The following is a 23,785-nucleotide window of genomic DNA, read 5'->3' on the forward strand; positions in this document are numbered from 1 at the left end:
TGGATGAGAGAGAAAAGTGGGGGACAGGGATGAGAGGGAAGAAAAACCAAACCTTTGCTCTTATGCAGAATCGTGGGGTGGCTGAGCTCACGGGCTCTGGCCCCAGACCCCCATGTTCGTATCCTGGGTCCACCACACGCAGGTCAGCGGCTTTGGGCAAGTGTTGGTAGCGACCTTCCTGAATCTCCCCGGCTTGATAGTTCATACCTCACTGTGACGGTTGCAACAGCTAGCACACAGCCCTTGGCACCGTGCCTGGCACATAGCTCGTGCACGGCAGATGTCAGCTCCGTCTCGGGTGTCTCCAGTGAGTGCCAGTTCATACTCACGGCCTTTCCTGCCTTTCCACGAGTTCCGTAAAGGCTCCTTCTATCTGATCTTTACACTTAGGACCATTCACCTGTTGTGGTATATTGTTAGGAGTGTTCTTCTGTCTGACCTGGGCTCAGGCCCTTTGATGGTTTTGTTCTCTCTTCCCCAGGAATGTGTCTTTCATAAATGTGAGAGAGTAGAGAAAGCCTCCCATTTCCTTCTTTTTATTCCTTGCTCTGGTCTGTGATCCATAGAAAGGCGCAGGTTGCTGGCTGCGGCAGGGGCTGTACTGTTCTCACGCCGTCTGTAGGCTTTGAGCCCTCCCAGTGGGCGTAGAAGGCCCCCTAGGAGGGCCAGATGGAGCCAAGCTCCCGTTTCTGTGGCTTGTCTTCTTGTTGCCCCCCTTGTGCTCCCACCCGAGTGTTCTGCCTTTGAATCCCGTCCCACGTCTGTGACTGAAGACAGTTAGGGAAGACGGTGAGCTGTTGCTGTAGGGTCACACAGGAGAGAGATGTGCCAGTTACTAGCACTGCCTGATTTCTTCCCCCGCAAAACGTTATATATATTTTTTTCACTCGACTGGAGACTTACTCTCTCACGATTTAACATGAGAATATCTAGTTTTCTGTTTTATGTGTTCAGAGTTGTCATACTCTTCTGACCCCCCCCTTTTTTTTCTAGGATAATCTTTTTGATACTCCAGCTGCTAAGAAGCAGACATCGGCTCTACTGACTCAGAGCCAAAAGAAAGCAAAGCCCTCTGAGCCTCCCAAAAAGAAAGCATCTGCCTTACTGTTCAGCAGTGATGAGGAGGTGGGTGGAAATTTATCTCCTGGTGAGGAGTAGGGGATGGTTAGATGGATTTAAGAGTTATGGCTGTCCTAAACATCTTCTTCTCCCTAGTGTAGACCTAGTGAAGTCTGGCCACTAAAGACTATATTCACAAAATTGTCATTCTATTCTTGAAGAAAGATATTACAGTATATTAACGTAAGGTTAATCTTTTCAAAATGCTTGGGCATAAAGTGAGTATGGTCCTCAAATTTATAATATATACTTATCCAAATGAATTAGGGCTTATTCCACTTTGTTAAATGATCGCTGTGTTTCATTGATCAAGGACTATAGCTCGACAAGGCAGGAGTGGCTTATGCTGGTTTCACTCCTTTTCTGTAAGAGTCTTCACAGGATTGCCATTTGGTATCTGGATTGTATATATTGTTGGAGCCAGTGGAGAATACAGTTTAGCAGCTGTTCAGATATAGCTGTGTAAAAAACGACTAAGTATAATCATAATAAAAACGGTGAGCATTAAGAATCTTATTTCATGATAATTACTCTGTTTTAACGTTGTTAAGTTTTGAGGGTAAGATACAGATATATAAATCATAGACATGTTCAGTTTTTTATTGAAAGAAACGTAAAATGATACAACATAATTTGCTTTTTCTACTCAAACCTGTGAACGGTGATGGATTTTCCTTTTTCTTTTTTCTTTCTAGCATTGTTGGTGGGTGGTTCTCCCGTAGTAATGGCCAACCACCATTTGAATTTTCTATCATATTATTGCAGTTCAGGGAAAATAAGAATACCAGCTAAAGTAGGGAGCAATAGTACCTGCAGAGGAAAGAGGAACAGGCTTCCATTATAGAAAAGCAGCTTGACGTTGGCTGCCGTTGAGGTCACGTGGAACCCGAGAGAGGACTGGTCCCGGATTCCACCCCTGGGGTTCTGAATTAACTGGGGGATGACCCGTCAGTGGAGTTTTCTGAAGCTCATTTGGGGGTTCTGGCTTGTGGTTAGTGTTGAGTCTGACTTCTTTAGGGACGTACTTCTCAAACTGTAACTTGTGAAGAAGTCACTGGATATACTGTTAACAAAGGCAGATTCTGATTCAAAAGGTCTGGGGGTAGAACCTGAGACTCTATATAACAGCAGCTGCTGCTTTACAAAACCCACTTGGATTTGTAAAGCTCTAAACTCCAGAGACCAAAGGACCACTTCAGCAAGTGCTCAGGAGATCCTTGATTTGAAGGGGTGAGCATAGCCAGGTGGGGTTTCCTTAAATGCGTTCTGAAGGCCAGATTCAGAATTCTGTGATAAGGATCACTTGCAGACTTTGTTGTGTCTTATTTACATTGTGTGAGCTTTCTTTTTTCCTTTTAGTTTGGCTGAGTCGGGTCTTAGTTGAGCGTGTGGGATCTTTAGTTACAGCTTGCAGATTCTCAGTTGTGGCACGTGGGGTCTAGCTCCCTGACCAGGGATCAGACCCGGGCTCTCTGTGTTGGGAGTCTGGAGTCTTAGCCACTGCCAAGGGAAATCTCAGGGAAATCCCCTGCGTGAGCTTTTTATGCATTTTTTCCCCCAGCTTACTTTGGAATTTTAAAATTGTTTAATTCAAATATCATTCTCCTCTAAAGTTCAGAGTTCTTGACTTTTTCTTAAACATTCTTGTTCCTTCTCATTTCCCTTCGTAATTAATTTTTATCTCTAAAGTAGAGAAGATCTCTTATCCTAACACAGAGAAAGAGAGAGAGAGTGTGGTAGGCAGTGATGGAGGGAGACGCCAGCAGGCCTGTGAGCGCGGTGGGCCTCGCTGTCTGGACTTGAGTTCAGAGAAGAGCCTCGTGCGTGAACTTGCCTCAGAACTGGCACCCTTAGTGTACATGCAGCTTGGTTTACCCAGTGGGGATTTTATTCTGTTTTCCCGGTTTCTTAACCTGAGTTGCCAGAGGACTTTAACACGTATTTTATCTTTTAAGGACCAGTGGCATATTACTGACTCACAGACCAACTTGACATCTGACAAGTCTAAAGGAGATCTTAGGGACCCTGAGACCACCCACCAGGAGGTTAAGGCCTTGAAGAAGACCAGCCTCTTTGAGGAGGATGACGAGGATGACCTATTTGCTGTTGCCAAGGACAGGTGAGAGAGTCCTTGTAAGAAACCATTTCGTCCGTGTCTGGTGACGGGTGAAGGTGTTTGATGAGCAAGATGTCAGTTTCTGGGGGTGACCCGCTGACCCTCCATCACCTGGTGATGGTGCCAGCGAGAAGGTCTGTGGTTTCCACTTGCACAGTGTTCCCTTTGGCACTGTGAAGTGTTTTTCTTCATAGGTTCTTACCTGATTTCTTCTGCTTATCTCTGCATGGCTTATGGGCTCTTCATTTCCCAGCCAGGGATGGAACCCACGCTCCCTGCCTTGGAAGCGTGGAGTCTTAACCGCTAGGCTGCCAGGGAAGCACACTCTCTCTTTTTTTTTTTCCTTTTTAACCTTAAAACATTGTTATTTCCTAAGTTTGTTAGGGGTTTAAGTGTGATTTGTTTGTTTTTTCCCCTGGGATACCCTAAAGAATGTGAAGTTTTGTCCAAGTTACTTAAGTTTGTCATTTGGATAGAAATGCACCTGTGTAGGTCAGCGATTGACTTGGTGGTAGGTGGGTTTCTGTAGGTATGGCCTGGAAAGAATATTGTATTTGTAAAATCACATTTGCCTCCAACTGGACTCTGTTTGTACAGCCAGAAGAAGGCCCAGAGAGCATCACTGCTGTTTGAGGACGACGGTGGCAGCGGAAGCTCCCTGCTCGGCTCTCCGCCCGCACCTGCCGCTCCCGCAGCCACGGTACCCCTGACCTCTTAGCCCAGGAAGCACCCTTGAGATGACGCTACGTGCATACTGACGGTTCCCTCAGTGAGGTCCTAAAACCAAACCTTGGAGCCTGAGTCTTGTGGAAAAACTCCTTTGCCTGACTTTAGAGATCTTCTGACGGAGAAGGCGATGGCACCCCACTCCAGTCCTCTTGCCTGGAAAATCCCATGGACGGAGGAGCCTGGTGGGCTGCAGTTCATGGGGTCGCGACTGAGCAACTTCACGTTCACTTTTCACTTTCATGCATTGGAGAAGGAAATGGCAGCCCACTCCAGTGTTCTTGCCTGGAGAATCCCAGGGATGGCAGAGCCTTGGGTGGGCTGCTGTCTGTGGGCTCGCACAGAGTTGGACACGACTGAAGCGATTTAGCAGCAGCAGCAGAGATCTTCTGATAATGGTATTTTACAGGTGAAGAACATGTGCAAAGCCTGGAGAAAAGCATCACACAGCCCTTCAGTGTGAGTTGTAGGCGTCTGAGTCTCAGGGGAGACCAGGGAACAGCACCATTGCCCCCGTCAGGGGAACTGCTGGGCTTAGTCCCAGTGGCATGGAATTCTGCGAATGCTAGGCCAGGCCAGTTAATGTACAGCTTATCCCTTATAAGAGCAAGTTTCAAGTACTAACGGTTTGGTCCTATATTATAATTATTCACTATTATTATTAATAGTAAATAAGTGAAAAAGGAAGGAAATTCTGACACAGGCTGCCAACATGGATGAAGCTTGAGGACACAGTGCTGAGTGAAATCAGTCACAAAAAGACAAATGCTGTATGATCGTTCTTACATGGGGTACTTAGGGTGGTCAGATCCATGGAAAGAGTAGAACAGTGGTTACCAGGGCCTGGAGCGTGGTGGAGAGGGGAACGGGGAGTCGTTTAGTGGGGAGAGAGTTGGTTTTGGCAGATGAAAAAATTCTTCAGGTTGGTTTTCCAATAATGTGGATATACTTAATAGTACTGAACTCTCCACTTAGAAATGATTAAGATGGTAAATTTTGTGTTTTTTTTTAAATCAACATTAAAGTTTTTTTCAAAAATCGGTAATAGCATGTGATAAGAAAAGTCCGTTAATTAGTGCCTAGCTAGTCTAAATAGCTTTCAGCAATTACTCATAAGTGGCATTACTACCATGATCACTTGAGCTAAAAAATTAGCAGGTCTTCATGTTAATTATGTCAAAAGAAGTATTAAGGGATGAGAGGATGGTGGCATTATGGTAGTATTTGTGCCGAGCTTGTGCCGAGCCCTTACTTGGTATAAAACACTGTGACTAGCTAGAGAAACGTAACTGCGTGATCCTTTCAAATGCATGGATAAAGATGCATGACAGCTCTCAGGGTAAGTCAGGAAAGCAGTAAAGGCTAGGTATAGACATAAATATTCTTATCAGCGAAGCAACTGGTAACTTACCAAAGAGAACGGGAAACCTTTATGGGTGACACCTGAGCTGAGCCTTGCTGGAATGATGAAGAGGATTTGCTTCTCTAGACTGGGGATCAGGCGTGGAAGTTTACAGTAGGTGTCGGGAAGAGTGAGGGTTGAGGAGGTGCAGGTAGATGCGGGTCTGAAGAGGAGCCTGTTGATGGGATGTTTAGGGTTTGATTCATAGAAACCTGTGCACGTTTGGGATGGGAAACGGAGTAACCTGGTAGGTGTTTTGTTTTAGCAAGTCAGCTCTGGGTGATGACATATTGCTGAAACGTGTAGGGAGGGAGGGAGGCAGAGAGGAGAGACTGATGATCGTCTGGTAGCAGAGGTTACAGTCTACTTGATGGCGCGCGCAAGGGGTTAACAGACACAGGCATCAGCTAGACTCTGGCGGCAGAAACTGCCTGCAGTGTGAGACCGTGGTAGGGCCTGCTCCTCCCTGTCCGCGCCCCTTTACTCTCCTGTCTTGTCTCTCCTGCCCCCAGCGTTCGGCTAGGAACCCTGAAGAGGAGTGCACGTTTGCCGTCTTCTGTGCGTGGCCATGCTTGTCAGGCACGCTGTCTTTGTTTGCAGCCACACGGAGAGTCATGCAGGGTCTTGGCTCCCTGGCCAGGGTTCGGAGCTGTGCCCCCCTGCGTGGAGGCCCAGGGTCCTAACCGCTGGACTGCCAGGGAAGCCCCTTTCCTTTGGCTTGTTTTTGAGGATGTCATTTCCTCCTCTTTTGACAGAAAAAAGAGACTGTCCCTGAAGTACCGCCTTTGCTGTTCAGCGATGGAGAAGAAAAGGCGGCGCAGTCTGGAGTGAAACCTGCAGCGAAGAAGGCTGAGCGTGCCCAGGGGACCTCGGAATTGGGGAGAACTCCTGTGGTCAAGGAGCCAGGAAAGGTGGACTCTTCTTCTTGTATCATCTGTTGGTTTTGTCTCTTAGATGTTCTTGTAAAACCCGTACATGCACGCGCTTACCCTTATATTTTCCTGCCGCAGAAAATGATGACTCAGGTGTTGCAAATTCTGAGAACACTGAAAGCCCGAAGAAGGAGATGCCTGATCTCCCCTTCCCCAAGGTCTCGGCGCCGCGCACGCCTCTGCGCTTTTTCCTAGGCACGTGTGTGCACACCGTGACGCGCGTGTCCCGACGTGTGTCAGTGTGTCAGTGCCGTTTTGCCTTTCTCTGTCTCGGCTCTTTCTTCCTTTCGGTTTTCTCTCTGCACATTGTTCTTTCCGATTCGTCCTTACTCAGTTCTCTGTAGTCCGTTTCCCCTTGCTTTCTTTGAGTTTCCACTTGTACTTGAATTATAGTGACAGCTTTTTTAAAAAAAATATTAACTAAAATCCATACTTTATTCGGATTTCTTTAGTTTTTAACCTGATACACCCCCTTTTTCTCCAGGATATCACATTTACTGTGACAGCTTTTAAGAAAATTTTCATTTTCATTGACCAGTCTTTGATGCTATTGCCTGTGAGTTACAGAGTGAAGTGAATTGTTTCTTCCGCATTCGCTTTCTTCTCCTGGGATGTCTGTCCTCTCTTACGGGAGGCCTGTGAATAAGACTGCTGGCCGCGTCTGGGAATCGGCAGTCCGTTCAGTCTCTCCCTTTTCTCTCACTGGTAACCTTTCTCTACTGTGTGCAGTCAGCTCTCCTCTAGGACCTACGTGAAGAAACGTCGCGAGTGCTTTTCCCGTTGCGGCTCCTTGGGGCGGCTGTGATGCGTGCGTTCTCGCTGTATCTGAGTCGTCGCGCGCCATTCTCTCCTCATCATCTCCATGTGGCCTTTCCTGCGGTGCTGCCGCCCACTTTCCCCTGAATTCCAGCTTCTGTCGCGGTGCTGCCTCCCCTGCTTGAAGCTAAGCGCCTGGAGGATTGGCGCCACGCCCGTTCTGCCATCCGTGGCATCTGCGAGAGTGCTTGGTGCAGTGCCTTGCACCAAGTAGCCACGTTCAGACTCACCTGCTTTATTTAAAGGAGCGTATTTTCTTCAGTTTAACCATTGTGAAATTAGGGTGCGCCTCACAATTGATGCATGTTTAATTAGCAGTTGTCCCTGTATTTTTCTTGGCAGTTCATACAGGAGCGGTGGTTGTTCTGATCAGCGGTATCTTGCCTGGAACGTGGTGCTTGTTGAATGAATAAATGCTGCAGTTTACGATTATTTTAGAGATTCTTCTAGTTGCGCAATATAGTGAAAGCTTTCTGCAATTTAAGCGTCCACTTCCGTCAGTTAGATTCCGCCCTTGGAGTTGTGTGTTAGTTATTAGGGTCCAGTTCCACCAGTTGGATTCCGCCCTTGGAGTTATGTGTTAGTTATTAGGGACACATGATCTGTTCGCAGTGATTGGCTTTTGTGTTCCATCGGTGACTTTGAAGTCATTTCTAGCGCATGAGCAAGCTGTGTGACTCAGGGTTATAACTGATAATGTATCTTGGTTGGATGGAGTTACACATACAGGTTTCAAACTGTATGTATAAAACGTCATCTCTTTTTGGAAAAACAATCTTTGATTGGAAAAATCATCCTTGATTGCGAATTATCTGTTCTAGACTCTCCACTAGAGTGACTCAAGAATTGGCCTGAGTGTTTTGTCACCTAGGAGTAAGTGTGATTAGCTGTCGTGCCCGGAAACAAGCAGACATGCTAGTAACTGAATTAGTGAGGAGCTGGGTAGGCCCCACCATAGTATTTGTGTTTCCAGACATTACTCGCTTTTTCCCTTACCTTACTATTTCCGTTTTCAGGAAGGATCTTTGAATGCACCTACTCAGGAAACAGCCAAGAACTCTGATTTGTTTTCTTCGTCGTCCCCATTGGACAAAGGACCTAAAAGTAGAACCAAAACGGTTCTTAGCTTATTTGATGAGGAAGAGGATAAAACAGAAGATCAAAGCAGCTTCCAGGCTCTGAAAAAGGAAGCAGGAAAGGTGAGCCAAGGCTCTGGAGGTCAAGCCTTCAGAAGGATAATAGTGTCTCATTTCAGTGTCAGTCCCGTGCCGTGAGTTGCTGGGTCACGCAGGACTCCGGTCTCTTCGCATTCTCAGCCTCACTGTCGCTGACTTCTTTGATGGCCAGATGCTGGTGAGGATGTGGAGAAGCGGGTGCCCTCGTTCACTGCTGAAGGGAAGGTGAAATGGTGCTGCCGCTTCAGACGTCAGTTTGGTGCTTCCTCAGATTCTTGAATAGCGAGAGCTACCATGTGGCCTAGCAGTTCCACTCCAAGGTGTATAGCCAAGAGAAGTGAAAACACATGTTCATGCAAAAACTTGAGTGTGACGTTCCTAACAGGTATTATTCATAATGGCCAAAAGATGGGAACAGCTCAAGTATCCATCAGCTGATGAACGGATAGGCACAGTGTGTTATAGCTGTACGAGAGAATGTTCTCTGGCAATAGAGTAAATTATTAACACATGCTACAACACAGATGAGCCTTGAAAACGTGTTGAATGAAGAAGCCGGTGGGGGGGAGGGCAAAAAAACCCACACTATTATATGAATTCATTTATTTGAAATGTCCTGAATGGGCAGATCCATTGTGATGGAAAGTGTTCCATGAGTGGTTCCTGCATCTGGGGAAAGAAGTGGACAGAGATGGAGAGTGAGTGCTGGTAGGTTTGGAGGTTCTTTTTCGGATGGTGAGAATGTTCTAAACTTAGATTGTGGTGGTATTTGCACAACTCTGTGAACATACTATAAACCATTGAATTACACACTTTAAGTAGGTGAATTTTATCTCAACAGAGGTGTTAAAAGATAGAAAATCTATGGCGATGGGCCATAGATTGCCGGGACTTCTTGTAAATCAAACTGAGGATATAGCCCAACAACAAATGTTTGGTGAATTTTTCATTATACTAGTAGGATAGCCTCGTTTATAAACGAGAGCTGCACGCAGTAGGTGTGATAATGTGCTGTATTTTCTTCCCCTCTCTCACTTTGTACGATTTTGTGTGTAAATTTCGATATGAAACTTTCAGTGTGTAATCAGTAATCATTAGTCAATTTTAATGAGACACATTTTGTCAGAAATGAGTGTTTTTGTTTGTTTCTATCTGTGTTTGTGATACTAAAGAATGAAGGGAAGAATTTTAGAACGTGAGGTCTGGGGCATTGTAGTATCAAACCAAGTAATGTGAGTAGTAATTTGGAAATGTCAGATACCCTAGCAAACAGAGAGAACTTTGTTGGAATCTGAAGGTAATGAGGTGGAATGTGGATGGACAAAATGGAAGGTTGGCGGGTCCACCTGTGCCTGGTATTTGGCCTAAGATGCTGGTAAGCAGAAGTTAGGTAAATGTGCTTGACCACCTGTGACTTTCTGATACTAAATCACCTGCTGTCTCTTCTTCCCTGTGGGAATGAGATAGAAAGAACTTGTTTAATTTTATATTTTCATTCCTAAAATGTTCCTCAGTATAGAACTAAAGATTGATGTTAAATAACAATTCAGATACCGCACAAAGGTTGGAAGATCATCTTCCCAGATTATGTATGTTTCATCTGTTTTTATAAATATATTCTCCGCTGTTTCTGGTATCTCCTGAGGGTTCTGTTCTGTGAATGTGTCGTTCCCTTCGTGATGGACACTCAGCTTGTGTCCAACCTCTGGACACTATAAACAGAGCCGCAGGGGACATCTTTGTTGCCTAATCTTTACATCTGTGTTATTCCCTTGGATAAATCCCTGGGAGTCTATACATGACCTTCCCTCTTTCCTAGAGTCCTGATCCTGGTACCCGCCCCAAGAGCACAGGTGTCTTTCAGGATGAAGAGCTCCTTTTTAGTCACAAGCTCCAAAAGGACAACGACCCAGATGTTGACCTTTTCTCTGGCACCAAAAAATCCAGGGTCAGTTCCAAGTGGTTCTCCACAACATAGCTTTGTTATTGCATTAAACGTCACTTCTGCAGCTCACCTGACTCTGTGAACTGATTTGTTCTGGATGTTGAATTTGAGTTTTGTCTGTTCTAGTTGTTCGAGCCCAGTGTGGGGAGCCTGTTCGGAGACGACGAAGACGATGATCTCTTCGGCTCTGCCAAGTCACAGCCTTCGGTACCAGCCTTTTGTTCTCAATACTATGCCATGTGGGGAAACTTCTGGGAAAGGAAATGAATTGTCCAATTATACAGTTAAGGAAGATACTCATAAGTAAATGAACAGCAGATAATGTGCTGACGAGGGCGTTCATGTTGCCCCCATCTCATGTTTCCTAGATAACCAACATTAAAGTGATAACTCACCAGGTTTTCTTACCCTATTACAAATCTTGTGTGATTTTAAAGTTGTTCGTTGAAAGACCACTGCATTTGATACGATGAGTGAATATTCATGCCTTTCAGCTGCAAAGTTTCAAATCTGAGTGTTAACCTATGTCGTCATTTCCCCCCGCCCCCGCTTGCGCAGTAGCTTTTCTGAGGACTCTTGTTTCCTCTTCACCATAGAGAGGGTGCCAGCAAAGTCACAGTCTTTAGGAAGCTATTTCTGAAATGCTGCCTTTGTATTTGTTTGTTCAACCCTTATTTGAGAAATGACTTAAAAGACTCAGAAGCCTTTTTTTTTTTTTGCATTATGACTTTTCCTTAAAATGTCTTAGGATACTCGACAGACTTTGGGTGTTCTTTGTTTTTGAAGATCCCAGGAAAGAAGAAGGTAGTGAAAAAAGACAACTCTGTCTTTTCCTCTGTCAAGAACCAGAAGCATCCTGAATCCACTCAGGGTATCAAAGAAAAAGACACATGGAAATCGGAAACATCTCAGGTTAGAACTGACCTCTTTAAGGACTTCCCTCTGCTGTTTGCCTTATAACACAGAGTAACTCCATCATGCCGCCCCAGGGTCGTTCAGAGTTCTCTTGATTAAGAAGAAAGAGCGACTAGGACTGCTTCCCCAGCCCCTGCTTCTCTCTCCTCTCCTCCCTGCACGGTGTTTCCATGAACCTATGCTTACCATTATTATTTTTGGAGCGCCTGCACGCTCGATTCCAAGGTAGAGTGAAGACAGAATGAACGTTCCCTTCCCACTAGAGCCTCCTTTCTCCGTTTGGGCTACCTTGGAGTAGGACTTCGTTCGAACGGAACATCGATTGCACCCAGTCTCTCGGTTCCCTCTCTGTGTGGCTCTTCTGAGCTTGCTGTTGTCCGGCCTCTCAGCAGTCCTCTCTGTGGCGCTCCGTCGAGAGCAGAGCAGGACTGGACAGTGTGTCTCAGCCCTGGCTTACAGCCGTCCCAGGGTGCGCCACTGAGGCCTCCGTGCTCTGAGCTGTGGGGATGAAGCTGCGGGACTCGCACGTCCCCAGTAACTCAAGTCTCGGCTGCTTTCACTTCCAGTGCTTTAAGCTGTGGGTGAATCCCTGTGCGCGCTGATCTTGGCTCTGTGAGATAACCAGCGTGATAGTGTTTCCAGCTGGTGCTCTGTAATTCTTAGGAATCGGATTCATGACCTTTCTCTCCCTTAACTCCACATGTGTATGGTCTTACAGCCTTCCACTGACACGACGGATAAGGAAGCACAAATGAAGTAATGTTAGTGAAATGTTCTGAGAGTCCAAGAAAGAGTCAAATGCCATTTCCGTTGTAGAATTACAGAAGCCGATAGCTTGGTTCCATCACAGATTTACTTTCAGAGATATATGTGATCCAAGAGACACTTCTCTCTTTCGCCAGTGGATTTTTAACTGAATGTAATTTCACGCAGGACTCACCAGGTCCCGCTCCACTTAAAACCAAAGAGCCATCCCCTCGGATCTGGAAAATACAAGTAATTATAACATGTCTGGAATCTTCGTTGCCTGCCTTGTGGCATCTATACACTTTCTTGGGTTTTCCTTTTTGTCAGCTGCTGCCGGGTGTCTTCTCATCTCTTCCCCACCCTCCAGTTGTTGCTTCCTGTATGCTGGGGCTGTAACATCTCTTCTTTGGGCCCTGTGATGGGCACAGGTGCTAGCCCTCCACCTCAGCTCTTACGAGTGGATCAGGAGATCTTGCATTTCTCTCTCTCCTCTCACATTATACATCGTGTACACCAAGTCTTTTGTCACGTGTCACAGTAACAACTGACGGTTGTGTTTAAGAAAACAATACAGAGTCAGCTTCCTTTCTTTTTTTTTTAGGCAAATTTAGCGATCAACCCAGCAGCCTTGCTGCCTCCAGCAGCTCCCCAGATCTCTGGAATGAAGTCTGTTTTGCCAGAATCTGGTGTTCCTTCGTCTGAACCTGGAAGGATGCAGAGTCTGGAAAGTGTGCCCACTCCTGGGAGTGGGGAGGCTGGTGTGAGTTTTGACCTTCCCGCTCAGGCAGATACCTTACACTGTGCAAACAAGGTAATGAAACCTCTTTTGCTTGCTTGCCTGCCTTTTTTTTTTTGTTTTTTTTTTAAAGAAAAGCAAACCAGAACAATTTGTTTCTTCTGAGTTCGTCGGTTACACAGGCTCTGCTGCCCCGGATTCCTCATTTGAAGGGGGCGCCTCTTCTTTCCTTCAGCCTCTTCGCCTCCCTTCCACCCCCCTAGTTCTGTGTCCATTCTTTTACCCCCCATGTTTGTTACGTTCATGTTCTAATTCAGTGGCTAGCACACTAGCTCCTAGCTGCCCCTGGAGACCTTCTAGACACTGAGTGGATCATATCCTCCCCGTGAACTTCCTCTGCTGCCTCCTTACTGCTCAAAAGAGAATGTTTGGGCTCCATGGTTTAGTATTAAAGCCATTTACAGTCTGTGCTAATTGAAGCTTCCAGCTCCCACTAGTCCCCTCGCACTGCCAGCCTAAATTGAGCCCCCAGGCACCATTCCCTGAACACGCGTGCCCCAACGCGCTGCCGCTGTCCCTTCATGCCGCCTTGTGTCAGCAGTGCTCTTTCCTCAGTGACAGCTCTGCACAGACAGCACGGCTGCCGGCATAGTTCCCCTCCTGCTCCTCGTCCTGGGCTCCCTGCCCGAGACCCCGTATGCCGCACTGTTGCGTAAGACCGTGGACTCTGGGGTTTTGCTTTTAGTTCAGTTCTCTTTTTTTCTATCTGGTCTTCCCTCTCTAAGATGTCTTAGCTGCGCTCTGAGGAAGCAATAGTACATAGGATGACCCTGCAAATACATGCCTTTTAAGTATTTTCAAAACTGTTTTCCTTACAAAAAAAAAGACATCCCTGGTTTTGTTATATTTCTGTGTTAGCTTTTCTGTTGTTCTTGTTAAGTTTAAATGGACTACTTCTTGAGATAGTTTATGAAATTTCCTTGAAATAGGCAAACCCCATTGAGTACTTTGCCTAAAGTAGCATGTGCCTTTTTAAAGCTACTTGACAGTGTGTTTTGGAAAAGTATTATAAATACCAGGTTATTACTAATAAGTGATGCATATTTTGAGGTTATATTGAAAGTTCTGATTCCCAGGCCACATTTTTTTTTTAATGTGAAATATTTAAAATTGGATTTAGTGTTTGTTGACTGGAAGAAAAGAGCCCCTCTCTTTCTTCATTTTCTTAGATCCCTGTTTCTGGAGCCTGATTTTTGATTAGCCCCAAGAAAGCTTATTGCCAGAATCCCCCTGATTCTTTCTTGTTTTGAAAGATACCTGCGTTTAAACTAGGGCAGAGTAGGGCCCAGGGAGCTCTGTGGGACACAGAGTAGTGTGGCCTCTAGGTAAGGGAAGCCTTTATCAAATTGAACAAAAACTGTCCTTCAAAGACTCAAAAATGAGGGGTGCTAAAGGATTAAGACTGACTTAGTCTTGGAGTAGTAGGAGCTGTTAAATGCCTTTGGAAATCTTGCACAAATAACCTTGTCTGTATATTAAATAGTATCTTAATTGAAATGGACCAGACAACCTTACAGTATTTTGAGTTGTTGGCCATTTGCTAGGTTAGCTTGGAGCACCTTTTAAAAAACCATCAGGTCACCATGTGGTTCTTGCCATTGCAGACCCGGGTCAAAGTGAGAGGGAAGCGCAGACCACAGACACGTGCCGCCCGGCAGCTGGCTGCCCAGGAGTCCACCGAGGCCGAGGATATGGGTTCCCCCACGGGATTTGTGGCACAGTTGACAGATGGCACCACATCACCAGGTGGTCGTCAGCCACCGCTGAGGGCAGTTGGTGGAGCAGACACCCCTGAAGAAGCAGTGGCAGCTGCCACTCCAACGTGGGCAGGTGGTCCTGTGCCTGGAATGAACAGTGGCCCGTTTGCGAAATCTGTGGGTCAGCCTCTTGAGGATGATCTGTTTGATTCTGCAGATATCTTTTCCAAGGGCATTGCATCTCAGTCCTCAGGAAGAAGAAAAACCAAAGCGAAGGCAGCCGGCAGCCTGGCCAACCTGGGGGAGGGAAGTAAAGACAGACGCCCCATGTTCCCTGCTCTCGGTGAGGCGGGCAGTGATGATGATCTCTTTCAGTCTGCTAAACCAAAACCAGCAAAGAAGACAAATCCTTTCCCTCTCCTGGAAGATGAGGACGATCTGTTTACAGACCAGAGAGGCACAAAGAATGGGTCAAAATCCAACAGTCAACAGGATATTATCTCAAAAGCACAAGATATATTTGAGGTAATTGGACATAAAAATACGTTTGTGCCTGGTTCCTTGTTAAGGAAGATATGCGGTTGGCTCATTTGAACCATAGGGTACATTAAAGCTGCTCTGTTGCTGCTCAGTATCTGCTTGCTTAGTAATTATACGCAGGTTCTCTTACTAGGTTACCTTATTAGGGCTTCCCTGGTGGCTTAGACAGTGAAGAGTCCACCTGCAGTGCAGGAGACCTGGGTTCGATCTCTGGGTTGGGAAAATCCCCTGGAGAAGGAAATGGCTATCCACTCCAGTATTCTGGCCTGGACAAGTCCCTGTATAGTCCATGGGGTCACAAAGACTCCGATATGACTGAGCGACTTTCACTTTCTTTCTCTTATTAAATAACTCTGAAACTTATTCAGAAGTGATTTTCTGTTTTGTTCTTGGCCATTACCATTGACACAAGTCTTGATTTTTGTCATTTTTATATAGATGTTATTGTAATCAGCATGCATAAAGTGGTATCTCTACAGCTTGGATGTTTAATCTGTTTCTTGGGGGAAACAGGCCATGGCAGGAGGTGATGATTTAACGCAGACAACAAGGCAGGCCTTGAGTGATACTCTTCAGGAGATGTTCATTGAGCATCTGGGTACTGGATGTCGTTAGGCAGATGTTTATTGAGCATCTGGGTACTGGATGCAGAAGGTGAATCAAGACCCATGCTCCGCTCCCCAGAGTGCTCAGGGAGGGGAACTGGATCAGACAGGGCAGCATACAAGTAACGTTTCCAGGTAATGTTAAGTGCCTGAAAACAACTCAGGGCAGTGGGGCAGAGTGGTGGATTGGTGTGGGAGGTGCTTCTCCAGGTAGCACTGGCAGAGAAGGGCTCTCTGTACAGCTTGTGTTTTAGGGGGGACCTGGAAGAATGAAAAGGACTTTGCCAGGCAGAGATTTGGAGTAGTACTCTCCAGACAGAGGAGCAGCTCACGTGGCTGTTACAGAATACCGTGGCAGTTGGCATTTGTGCAATTTGTCGAAATGAATGTATGTAATGAAAAAAAATAACCTTGATTAAAAATTGTTTTGGTTGTTTTTTGGCTTACAAGGATGATATATTTGCTACAGAAGCAATTAAACCCTCACAGAAAACAAGAGAGAAGGAAAGAACATTTGACTCCAACTTATTCGATGATAACATTGATATCTTTGCTGACCTAACTGTAAAACCAAAAGAAAAGTCTAAAAAGAAAGTGGAAGCTAAGTCTATATTTGACGATGATACAGGTAAGTTTGGTTTTCTGTACATGACAGAGAGAGTCATCACCGTTCAGTGACTTGATATTTCTCTTGCTATCTTTGTCTTGACCCTTTGCTGAAAGATGTTCCCTTGTTGGTTTCCTTTGACCTGCTCTGTATTCCTGAGATAGACTGAAGGTGGATAAGTACATCGACTAGTCATTTTGGTGAAACCATGTTTTGTTATGATGGACGTCAAGAAATTTGATACATATCATAGCGGTGAAGAGCCTAGAGCTTGACTGTGAAGTCTAATTTAACTTGAAGTCTAGTTTAACTTTTACCTTCCTGTGCCCCCTGGCAGTCATCTAAAGCAGGCTTAAGACTGCATTTTTGGCATTGAGATCCTGCAAATTGGTGTATTTATTCTGAAAGACTGAGATTGGGTTTTTCCCTTTGCTTATTTTTAGTGCCTTTTCCTTTTAAAATCCAAAGGGAAAAGAATGTAGAGATAAGTGTAATGTCACAGATGGTAAGGTCATGGGCTGGATTTGAGATTAGCTCTTCTTTTCCTCGCCTGCATGTGCACGCATGGCTTTGTAGCTGAGAAAATTATACTCAGAGAGAAGCTGTCACTTGTATGTGATCAGAAAACTTGGTTAGTAGCAGAGTCAGGACTGGAGTCTTAGAGGCTTAGCTTCCTCTTAGTGGTTTTAGGTATCCCATGCTGTTATCAGACTTGAGTCTTTGCTGGTTTGTGTAGATATGTCTTAAAAGCACTCATTTTCTTGCCTATTGTGTGACTCTTTCTTTTTTTTTCCCCCCATTTTTAAAGATGACATCTTCTCCTCTGGTATCCAGACTAAGACAACCAAATCAAAAAGTGGATCTTCACAGACAGTGACTGAATCAAGATCTGGACAGAAGGTTTCCAACATATTTGATGACCCCTTGAATGCCTTTGGAGGCCAGTAGAGTGTCCAGGGTATCTTTCAGCTACATCCTTGGGTCAATGATGCTGTCTTCTGTGCTCCTTAACTGAATTATAGAAAACGAACACTGAAACAGCTTACTCGCCTCTTACCCAGCATACTTAATATTTTTCTGTACTGGTTTTAAAATCATGCTTAATTCTGCAAACAAAAATAAATGTCTCACAGTGTTACTATTTTTTTAAAACCATATTTTGATTAGCCTTGGTAGGGCCATGGTTTAGGGTCTGTTGGAGAAGAAACCTGTTTGTGCCTTTCATGGGTGGGTAGAGACTCCCAGAGGAAGCAAATGCCTGACATGACCAGAAGTCTTCCCTAAATATATGGGAGCCCTAACTTAGAGCCTGGGCACTAGATAGGAGAAGAGGATGAGAGATTATATACTTCATGTGTCTTTATGCTAGGAGAGCAGGTTTCCTCTCATTCCACTGAATTTTGAAGATAACCTTCCAGGTCCACTACAGTGAGTTGGCAAACTACAGTCCTCTACAGTTTACGTATTTATTTATTTTTGTAAGTAGAGTTTTACTGGAAGGCAGTCATACCCATTCATTTCTCTGGGAGTTGGTGATGGACAGGGAGTCCTGGCATGCTGCGGTCCATGGGGTTGCAAAGAGTCAGACACAATGGAGCGACTGAACTGATGGCTGTTTTCACCCTTAGTAGGCAAATGCCAGAGCTGACAGTCGTATCAGAGACTGGATGGCTCACAGAGTCTTAAGATGTGTCCTTTGTGGCGCTTTACAGAAACAGTTTGCTGACCCTTGTTGTAATGCATTCCACTCCTTGGAGCTTTGCGTTATTTTTGAAGAGGCGGAAGGAACCCAGATAGTGGTAGGGAGAAATGCTGAGGGTGGGTGTGTCAGCTTCTAGAGCGCCACTGTTCCGCAGAGCTCCGCACTGATGGGAATGTTCTAGACTGCTGCTCACTGTGGACAGCTGACACTCCCAGTCTGGTTTCCCGTGCGGTGCTCTCTCGCTCATGAGCTTTCAGTCCATAATGTGGTGTAATCTTGTAAGCAGACCCAGTTGGCTTCACCCATCCTGAAGCCAGTAACTTCTTCTTTCTTGGATACTTTAAAGTTGAATTGAGAATTGCTTATTCTCAAGAGATTTTGTATAGCTGTCACAGATCAGCTGTTTGTCCTTCTCTGCTGAGAGAATGACCCAGACGGTACATACTGGTTTCCTGTTCCTTTTCCCGACCCATTTAATGCGTCTTCCTTCTGTGCCTTAGGTTATTTGCATTCAGAGTTACTTGTATGCTCTTGAGTCAGAGCCCAGTGTGGGATCTTCCTCACTCAGTAAGCATTTGTTAAACATGTGTTTCTTTTGGAATGATAAAATCTGCTGACCCACCGTTAGGACTGATTCCAGGGAATTCAAGAGACAGTAGAGTTAGAAAATATGCAAATTGCTATTTTGAGATGCTTGAAAGGGGGAGGAAACTTAACACTTCCTGGTTCAATGGTTGGCACTGTTCCCATTTTCAAGCGGTAAAGAATCGATCTGCCAGTGCAGGAGATGCAGGAGATGTGGGTTTGATCCCTGGGTTGGGAAGATCCCCTGGAGGAGGAAGTAGCAACCTCTTCCAGTATTCTTGCTTGGAAAATTCCAGGTACAGAGGAGCCTGGGGGGCTATAGTCCATGGGGTTGCAAAGAGTTGGACCTGGTGAGCATGCGCACACACATTCAGTCTCCATAACTCTACCAGATAGATCCTGCCCTCGTTTCACAGATGAAGCAAAGTCTGGAAGCAAAGTAGCACAGTGGAACAAGTTTGGACTTTTTCGTTGAGACCTATATTTAAATCTGCCACTTAGAACTGTTTTGAGTGTAGGCAATTTGTTTTACCTTAGTTATTTCCTTCTTTGTCATGTAGGGGCCTCAGTACCAACCTTGCAGGGTTGTTATGGGAGAGAATATGCAAAGATCCTCATGAACCATCTGGCACTTGAAACTTGGTAGATGATGATGATAATGAGTGAACTGGCTTCCAGAGTTGGAACCCAAGGCTTTTTTTTTTTTTTAATTGGAGGCTAATTACAATATTGTGGTTATTGCTATACGTTGACATCAGCTCCTTTGCCTGACTCTCTAGCTTGTTTTCTCAGTTCTCCTGACTGAGAGGGGAGGCAGGTTTGGAAGCTAAGGTTCAGTAAGATTCACTCCATCATAGGCTGTCTACAAAGATGATAATCTTACCTTGTTCCTCAAGGAGCTCCAATCTACTCAGTATTAGAATTTAAGAAGGAATCATTGGCGAGACAGCCTGAAGATGTGTGAAAGCCCAGTACCTCCTCATAAACTTCAGTGTATTCTCAATTTTCTGAATTGTGGAGATAAATTGGGGGGTAGGGTCTCAGGATGAGAAAGGATGGGTGATTAGATACTGCAGTTCATTTTAGACTGGTTCCTCTGAGTCAAAAGACGAGGATTAGTAAAAGCTTCTGTGAGAGGGAGATTACTTTTATTGTCAGCTAACTAATCCACCTAGTAAGACAATAGGCCAGGATAGTTGGAAAACTGTAAGGGCTGGATTTAGAACATCTATGGGAAATGAGAAAAAGCACCAATGGAGGCCCATGTTAGGCTGAAAGGCTTGTCTGTTGTGTACACTGAGCTCAGCAGCTTGAGAATTAGCAAACACAAGAGGCTGGCTGGCTGGACATACCCAACACTGCAGTTTAACAACCCAAAGTACCCACTCAATTTCAACTCGACACAATTCTCAGTAGGTTGGATGAGGAAAAAATGGTTAAGACCTACAGAGCTTGTTTTCTTTCCCCCTTGCTTTCAACCAGCCATGGCAATGGCCCCACGTTTCAGATGAGGTAGGCAGGGCTGGAAACGTTAGGGGACAGGGAAGTGCGTGGAGAAGGATCCACTCAAGGCATCCCTCCTGGGCCGCACTAGAAGTGCACAGCTTCTTGGAAGACCATCGACTGGGGCTCTGGCTCCAGCAAGTCAGGCACCTCTAAGAGCACCTTAGGCTGGTCTCGGTAAAGGTGCTGTCCGCACCCTCGTCCGGCCAGAGGCCAACCCTATTGTTCCCAGAAGGCTGTGCGACTGTTCTCCGGCCGCCCGCTTTGGCCCTGGTCAGGCGGCCATTGTTAGTAATAAAGGATTAACATCCGGGCTTCTCCTAACCGACAACCACCACCGAACGCGAAGGAAGCCTGGGCTTCCGAGCAACCGCCGGCATCCGGCGGTCAGGTCCCGCCCCCGACCCCACTGATTGGAGGGCGACGCGAGCGCCGGCGAGTGATTGGTACGCAGTGTCACAAAGGGGCGGGGTCGCGGCGGCGGCGGAGCGTTGCCCGTCGGAGCCTGCAGCAGCGTCGCTCGTGGGGCCGCGCCTCCTTAAAGACCTGCGGGCGGGCGAGCGAGTGGAAGAGAGCCGGTGAGGGCGAGCGGGCCGGATGGGGAGGGCGCCGAGGGCCGCGGGCCGCTGAGTCGGGCCGCGCTGTTGCCGCTGGCCTCTTGGCTGCGCCCCCTCGCCGCCGCTGCCCCGAGACCGGCCGGTGGGCTGCCTTGGCGGAGGAGACTGTCTCCACTTTCCGTCCCCCCGCGAGCGCGACGCGGGGTGCCCGCCCCGCCGGACAGGTGCTGCCCTTCGAGTCGCCGACTCTGACGCGGAGCCTGACCTCTGCGGTCCTGATCGGGCCAGTGCGTATGCGTAGCCGGAGTTTATCCTGGAGGAGCACGGGCTGTGCAGGTGACTCCGTCCTCTTCAAATGTCTGAAGGCTCGAGAAGGCTTTGGCTCCGAAGAATTTCCCAATCCTGCTGGAAAACCGATTTCAGAGCTTAGGGTACAGATGCGTGACGTGGTGGATTTAATTCTGAAGCTTATATTTAAAACTTACGGATATTTCCAGACATTACTAAAAACAGTTCATTAAAAGTTGGTATATTTAAGGGCTGCGTAATATGCTGGATCTCTTCATGTCGGGAGAAGAGTTTAAAAGAACTGCTTTTGTATGAGTAATACTGTTTAGAACAGAGAAGATAAAGCTGATTTTGAGTTACTGAAATTACTCAGCACGGGTCCTGCATTACCTGTCTTTCATTTCCCTTACATCTGTGGTGATTGTATTTTAAGAACTTTTTCAGAAGACGAGAGAAATATTTTGGAAATTGATTTAGAAATGTTTGCTACCATTACTCTTAGTAGCTAAGCATTTAAAAAAAATTATTGGTGAAAATTCTGGAAGGAATTTTTTTCCCCCTGCATTCTTCCTTTCTTTTTCCTCTTCTGCTTTTTTCTTTTTTAAGCTGTCCTTGTATCATGTTCCATCCTGTTTTTGATTCTTCATTGCCCCTCATTTTCCAACATCTTAGCTTTCCATAATAAGCTCAGTCAAGCATATTCACCCACAACTTTCAGAAGGTGTCCTGATGCAGTGATTTCTACTACTGAGGAAAGGTATAATTATTTCTTAGAGGCATACATTTCAGTTTGGAATTTAATTACCAGTCTTGCTTCTTTTTGGATGTTGGAAATTACTGCATGATTAGGACCCAAGTTTGTGGTAGTGTTGTTCTGGTACCAGTGATGCTCTTCTAAGTTGCTGTTTTTTTAGACCATAATTACTGTATCCATTCTCATTGTAGATGAAGGGCCTCCAAATTTGTCTTTATGTTACCTTCTCCCACCCCTTGTTTAGTATATCCAGGGTATTGCTGTGGAAGTCTACTGTGGTGAAAGAAATACTTTTTATGTTTTGTCTCTGAATTCCTTGGGCAGGCACTAGTCACCCATGGCTTTATTTTTCTAATGCTCAGTTTAATATTCCTGACCCCTGACCTCTCTTACGAGATCTCTTACTATGTAGATAAGAGGGCTCTTGGCTTTGAGGGTACAGACATTGATAATTCTGTAGTATGTTCTTGTTTGATATAGCATGATAAGTATGTTCTTAAGGATCCACATTCTATCCAAAGTCATATTTTGAATCCAAAAGCAGTCATTTCAGTGAGATGGAAAAAGGGGTTAGGGGTTCATTTTATACATTCATTATTCTGTGAATGTATGAAGGAAATGAGAAACACAGCCTGAGCAATACAGCCATTTATTTGGCTTTTACATGAAAGTAATGATCTTTTACCACCATTGCCAGCAGTGGTATTAGCACAATACTTGCTTGGAAAATCCCATGGACGGAGGAGCCTGGTAGGCTATGGTCCATGGGGTCGCAAAGAGTCGGACACGACTGAGCCACTTCACTTTCGCTTTGTGGTGCCATACTTATTACTCACTCTTTTGATAGTATGACAGCACGTGAAGCAGCTGTGCTGCCCGCAAAAGCTTTCCTTCCGTCATATCTTCAGGACCTTTCGCAGTATACGCACAATGCAATTCAGCTTCCCTAGTTAGTTAATTGTGTTAAATATACTTCATTGTATTAAGTATGGGCCAGAGTACTGGAGTGGGTAGCCTATCCCTTCTCCAGAGGATCTTCCCAAACCAGGGCTTGAACCAGGGTCTCCTGCATTGCAGGTGGATTCTTTACCAGCTGAGCCACAAGGGAAGCCCTGTATTATAGTTTTGTTCCAAAAATCAGTGGAGAGGGTGAAAATTCATTTACTTTCTCATGGAACAGCCTTTTAATGTGCACCCATATGAACAAAATACTGTTAGGTGATGGGGCGGTAAATTCTTCCCTTAAGTAGCTTACAGTTAAGCAGAGTAAAAAAGCCATCTTAAAAATGAAACTGATTGTAATGGGTGCAGTGTGTTATGGAGGTCAGAGTGTGAAGGGGGGTAACCACAAAAGGCTTTGTGGACCAGCTACTATTTGAGTTGAGTCCTGAAAGGTCATAGGAAATTGTCAAGTGGCCAGGTGTGGGGATGGCAGTGAGGAGCGGAAAGCAGGAGCAACGACATACAGACCATGTATTCTGAAGCTGCAGGTGCAAATGATTAGCAGAGAGAAGGCCAGAGGTATTGCAGGATGGGATGCGGTATGTGTATAAATGAAGTAGGGCCTGGCAGCCTTTCTAAGGAGTCACGTCTGTAGACAGTGGGAAGCCACGGTGGGGCCTTGAGCTAAGGACTAACATGATCAGTTCGACATTATAACAAGACAGCAGTGCTCTAAATTGCATGTTGTTAGTGAAAAGCAAATTAAAGCAGTGAGATACCGTTTGGTTCCGTTCAGTTCAGTCACGTCCGACTCTGCGACCCCATGAATCGCAGCACGCCAGGCTTCCCATGACATGCCTGTTGGAATGGTCAGAATCCAGACCACTGACAGCGTCAGATGCTCATGAGGGAGTAGGGCAGTAGGCGCCATTATTCATTGCTGGTGGGAAAACAGTGTAGAACAGCCGCTTTGGAAGACAGTTTGACAGTTTCTTAAAAATTAAACATATTTACCATAAGATCTAGCAGTTATACTCATTGGTATAAGTCAAAAACTTAACGTCCATACAGAAACCTGCATGTGGATGTTTATAGCAGCTTTGTTTATAATTGACAAAATTGGGAATCAACCAAGAGGTGTCCTTCAGTAGGTGAATGGATAAATAAACTTTGGTACATTCAGGCAGCAGAATATTTTTCAGTGCTCTAAAGAAATGGGCTGAATCAGCCCATGAAAAAACGTAGATGAAACTTACATGCAAATCACTAAATGAAGGAAGCCGATCTGAAAAGGCTACATACCGTATGATTCCAGC

The 23,785-nt window shown here is 45.6% G+C and overlaps 2 protein-coding genes across 20 annotated transcripts in view; both read left to right on the plus strand.

Moving 5' to 3' along the window:
- LOC101119611 (WASH complex subunit 2) overlaps window positions 1-17,280 on the plus strand; it is a 44,627-nt gene extending 27,347 nt beyond the window's left edge. Inside the window, exons 19-31 of one of the 6 annotated variants that reach the window (XM_004021567.5) lie at window positions 994-1,125; window positions 3,075-3,238; window positions 3,833-3,935; window positions 6,119-6,274; window positions 8,128-8,310; window positions 10,106-10,234; window positions 10,358-10,438; window positions 11,018-11,143; window positions 12,080-12,142; window positions 12,495-12,704; window positions 14,294-14,911; window positions 15,982-16,159; window positions 16,947-17,280. In XM_004021567.5, the coding sequence (XP_004021616.4) occupies window positions 994-1,125; window positions 3,075-3,238; window positions 3,833-3,935; window positions 6,119-6,274; window positions 8,128-8,310; window positions 10,106-10,234; window positions 10,358-10,438; window positions 11,018-11,143; window positions 12,080-12,142; window positions 12,495-12,704; window positions 14,294-14,911; window positions 15,982-16,159; window positions 16,947-17,086 (2,283 nt within the window). In that variant the 3' untranslated portion in view covers window positions 17,087-17,280. The other 5 variants (XM_027962407.3, XM_042240953.2, XR_009598578.1 and 2 more) reach the window with 5 other exon arrangements.
- A 3,122-nt stretch (window positions 17,281-20,402) lies between these two features.
- Window positions 20,403-23,785, plus strand: part of ZFAND4 (zinc finger AN1-type containing 4) — a 55,661-nt gene continuing 52,278 nt past the window's right edge. For 9 of the 14 annotated variants that reach the window (XR_009598579.1, XM_042240959.2, XM_042240958.2 and 6 more), the window contains exon 1: window positions 20,403-21,530. The gene's annotated coding sequence lies outside the window, so the exon portion shown is untranslated. The remainder of the gene's footprint in view (window positions 21,531-23,785) is intronic. The other 5 variants (XM_042240954.2, XM_012105552.4, XM_060406770.1 and 2 more) reach the window with 3 other exon arrangements.

Source organism: Ovis aries, chromosome 25 (assembly GCF_016772045.2).
Source record: "Ovis aries strain OAR_USU_Benz2616 breed Rambouillet chromosome 25, ARS-UI_Ramb_v3.0, whole genome shotgun sequence".
Taxonomy (NCBI): Eukaryota; Metazoa; Chordata; class Mammalia; order Artiodactyla; family Bovidae; genus Ovis; species Ovis aries.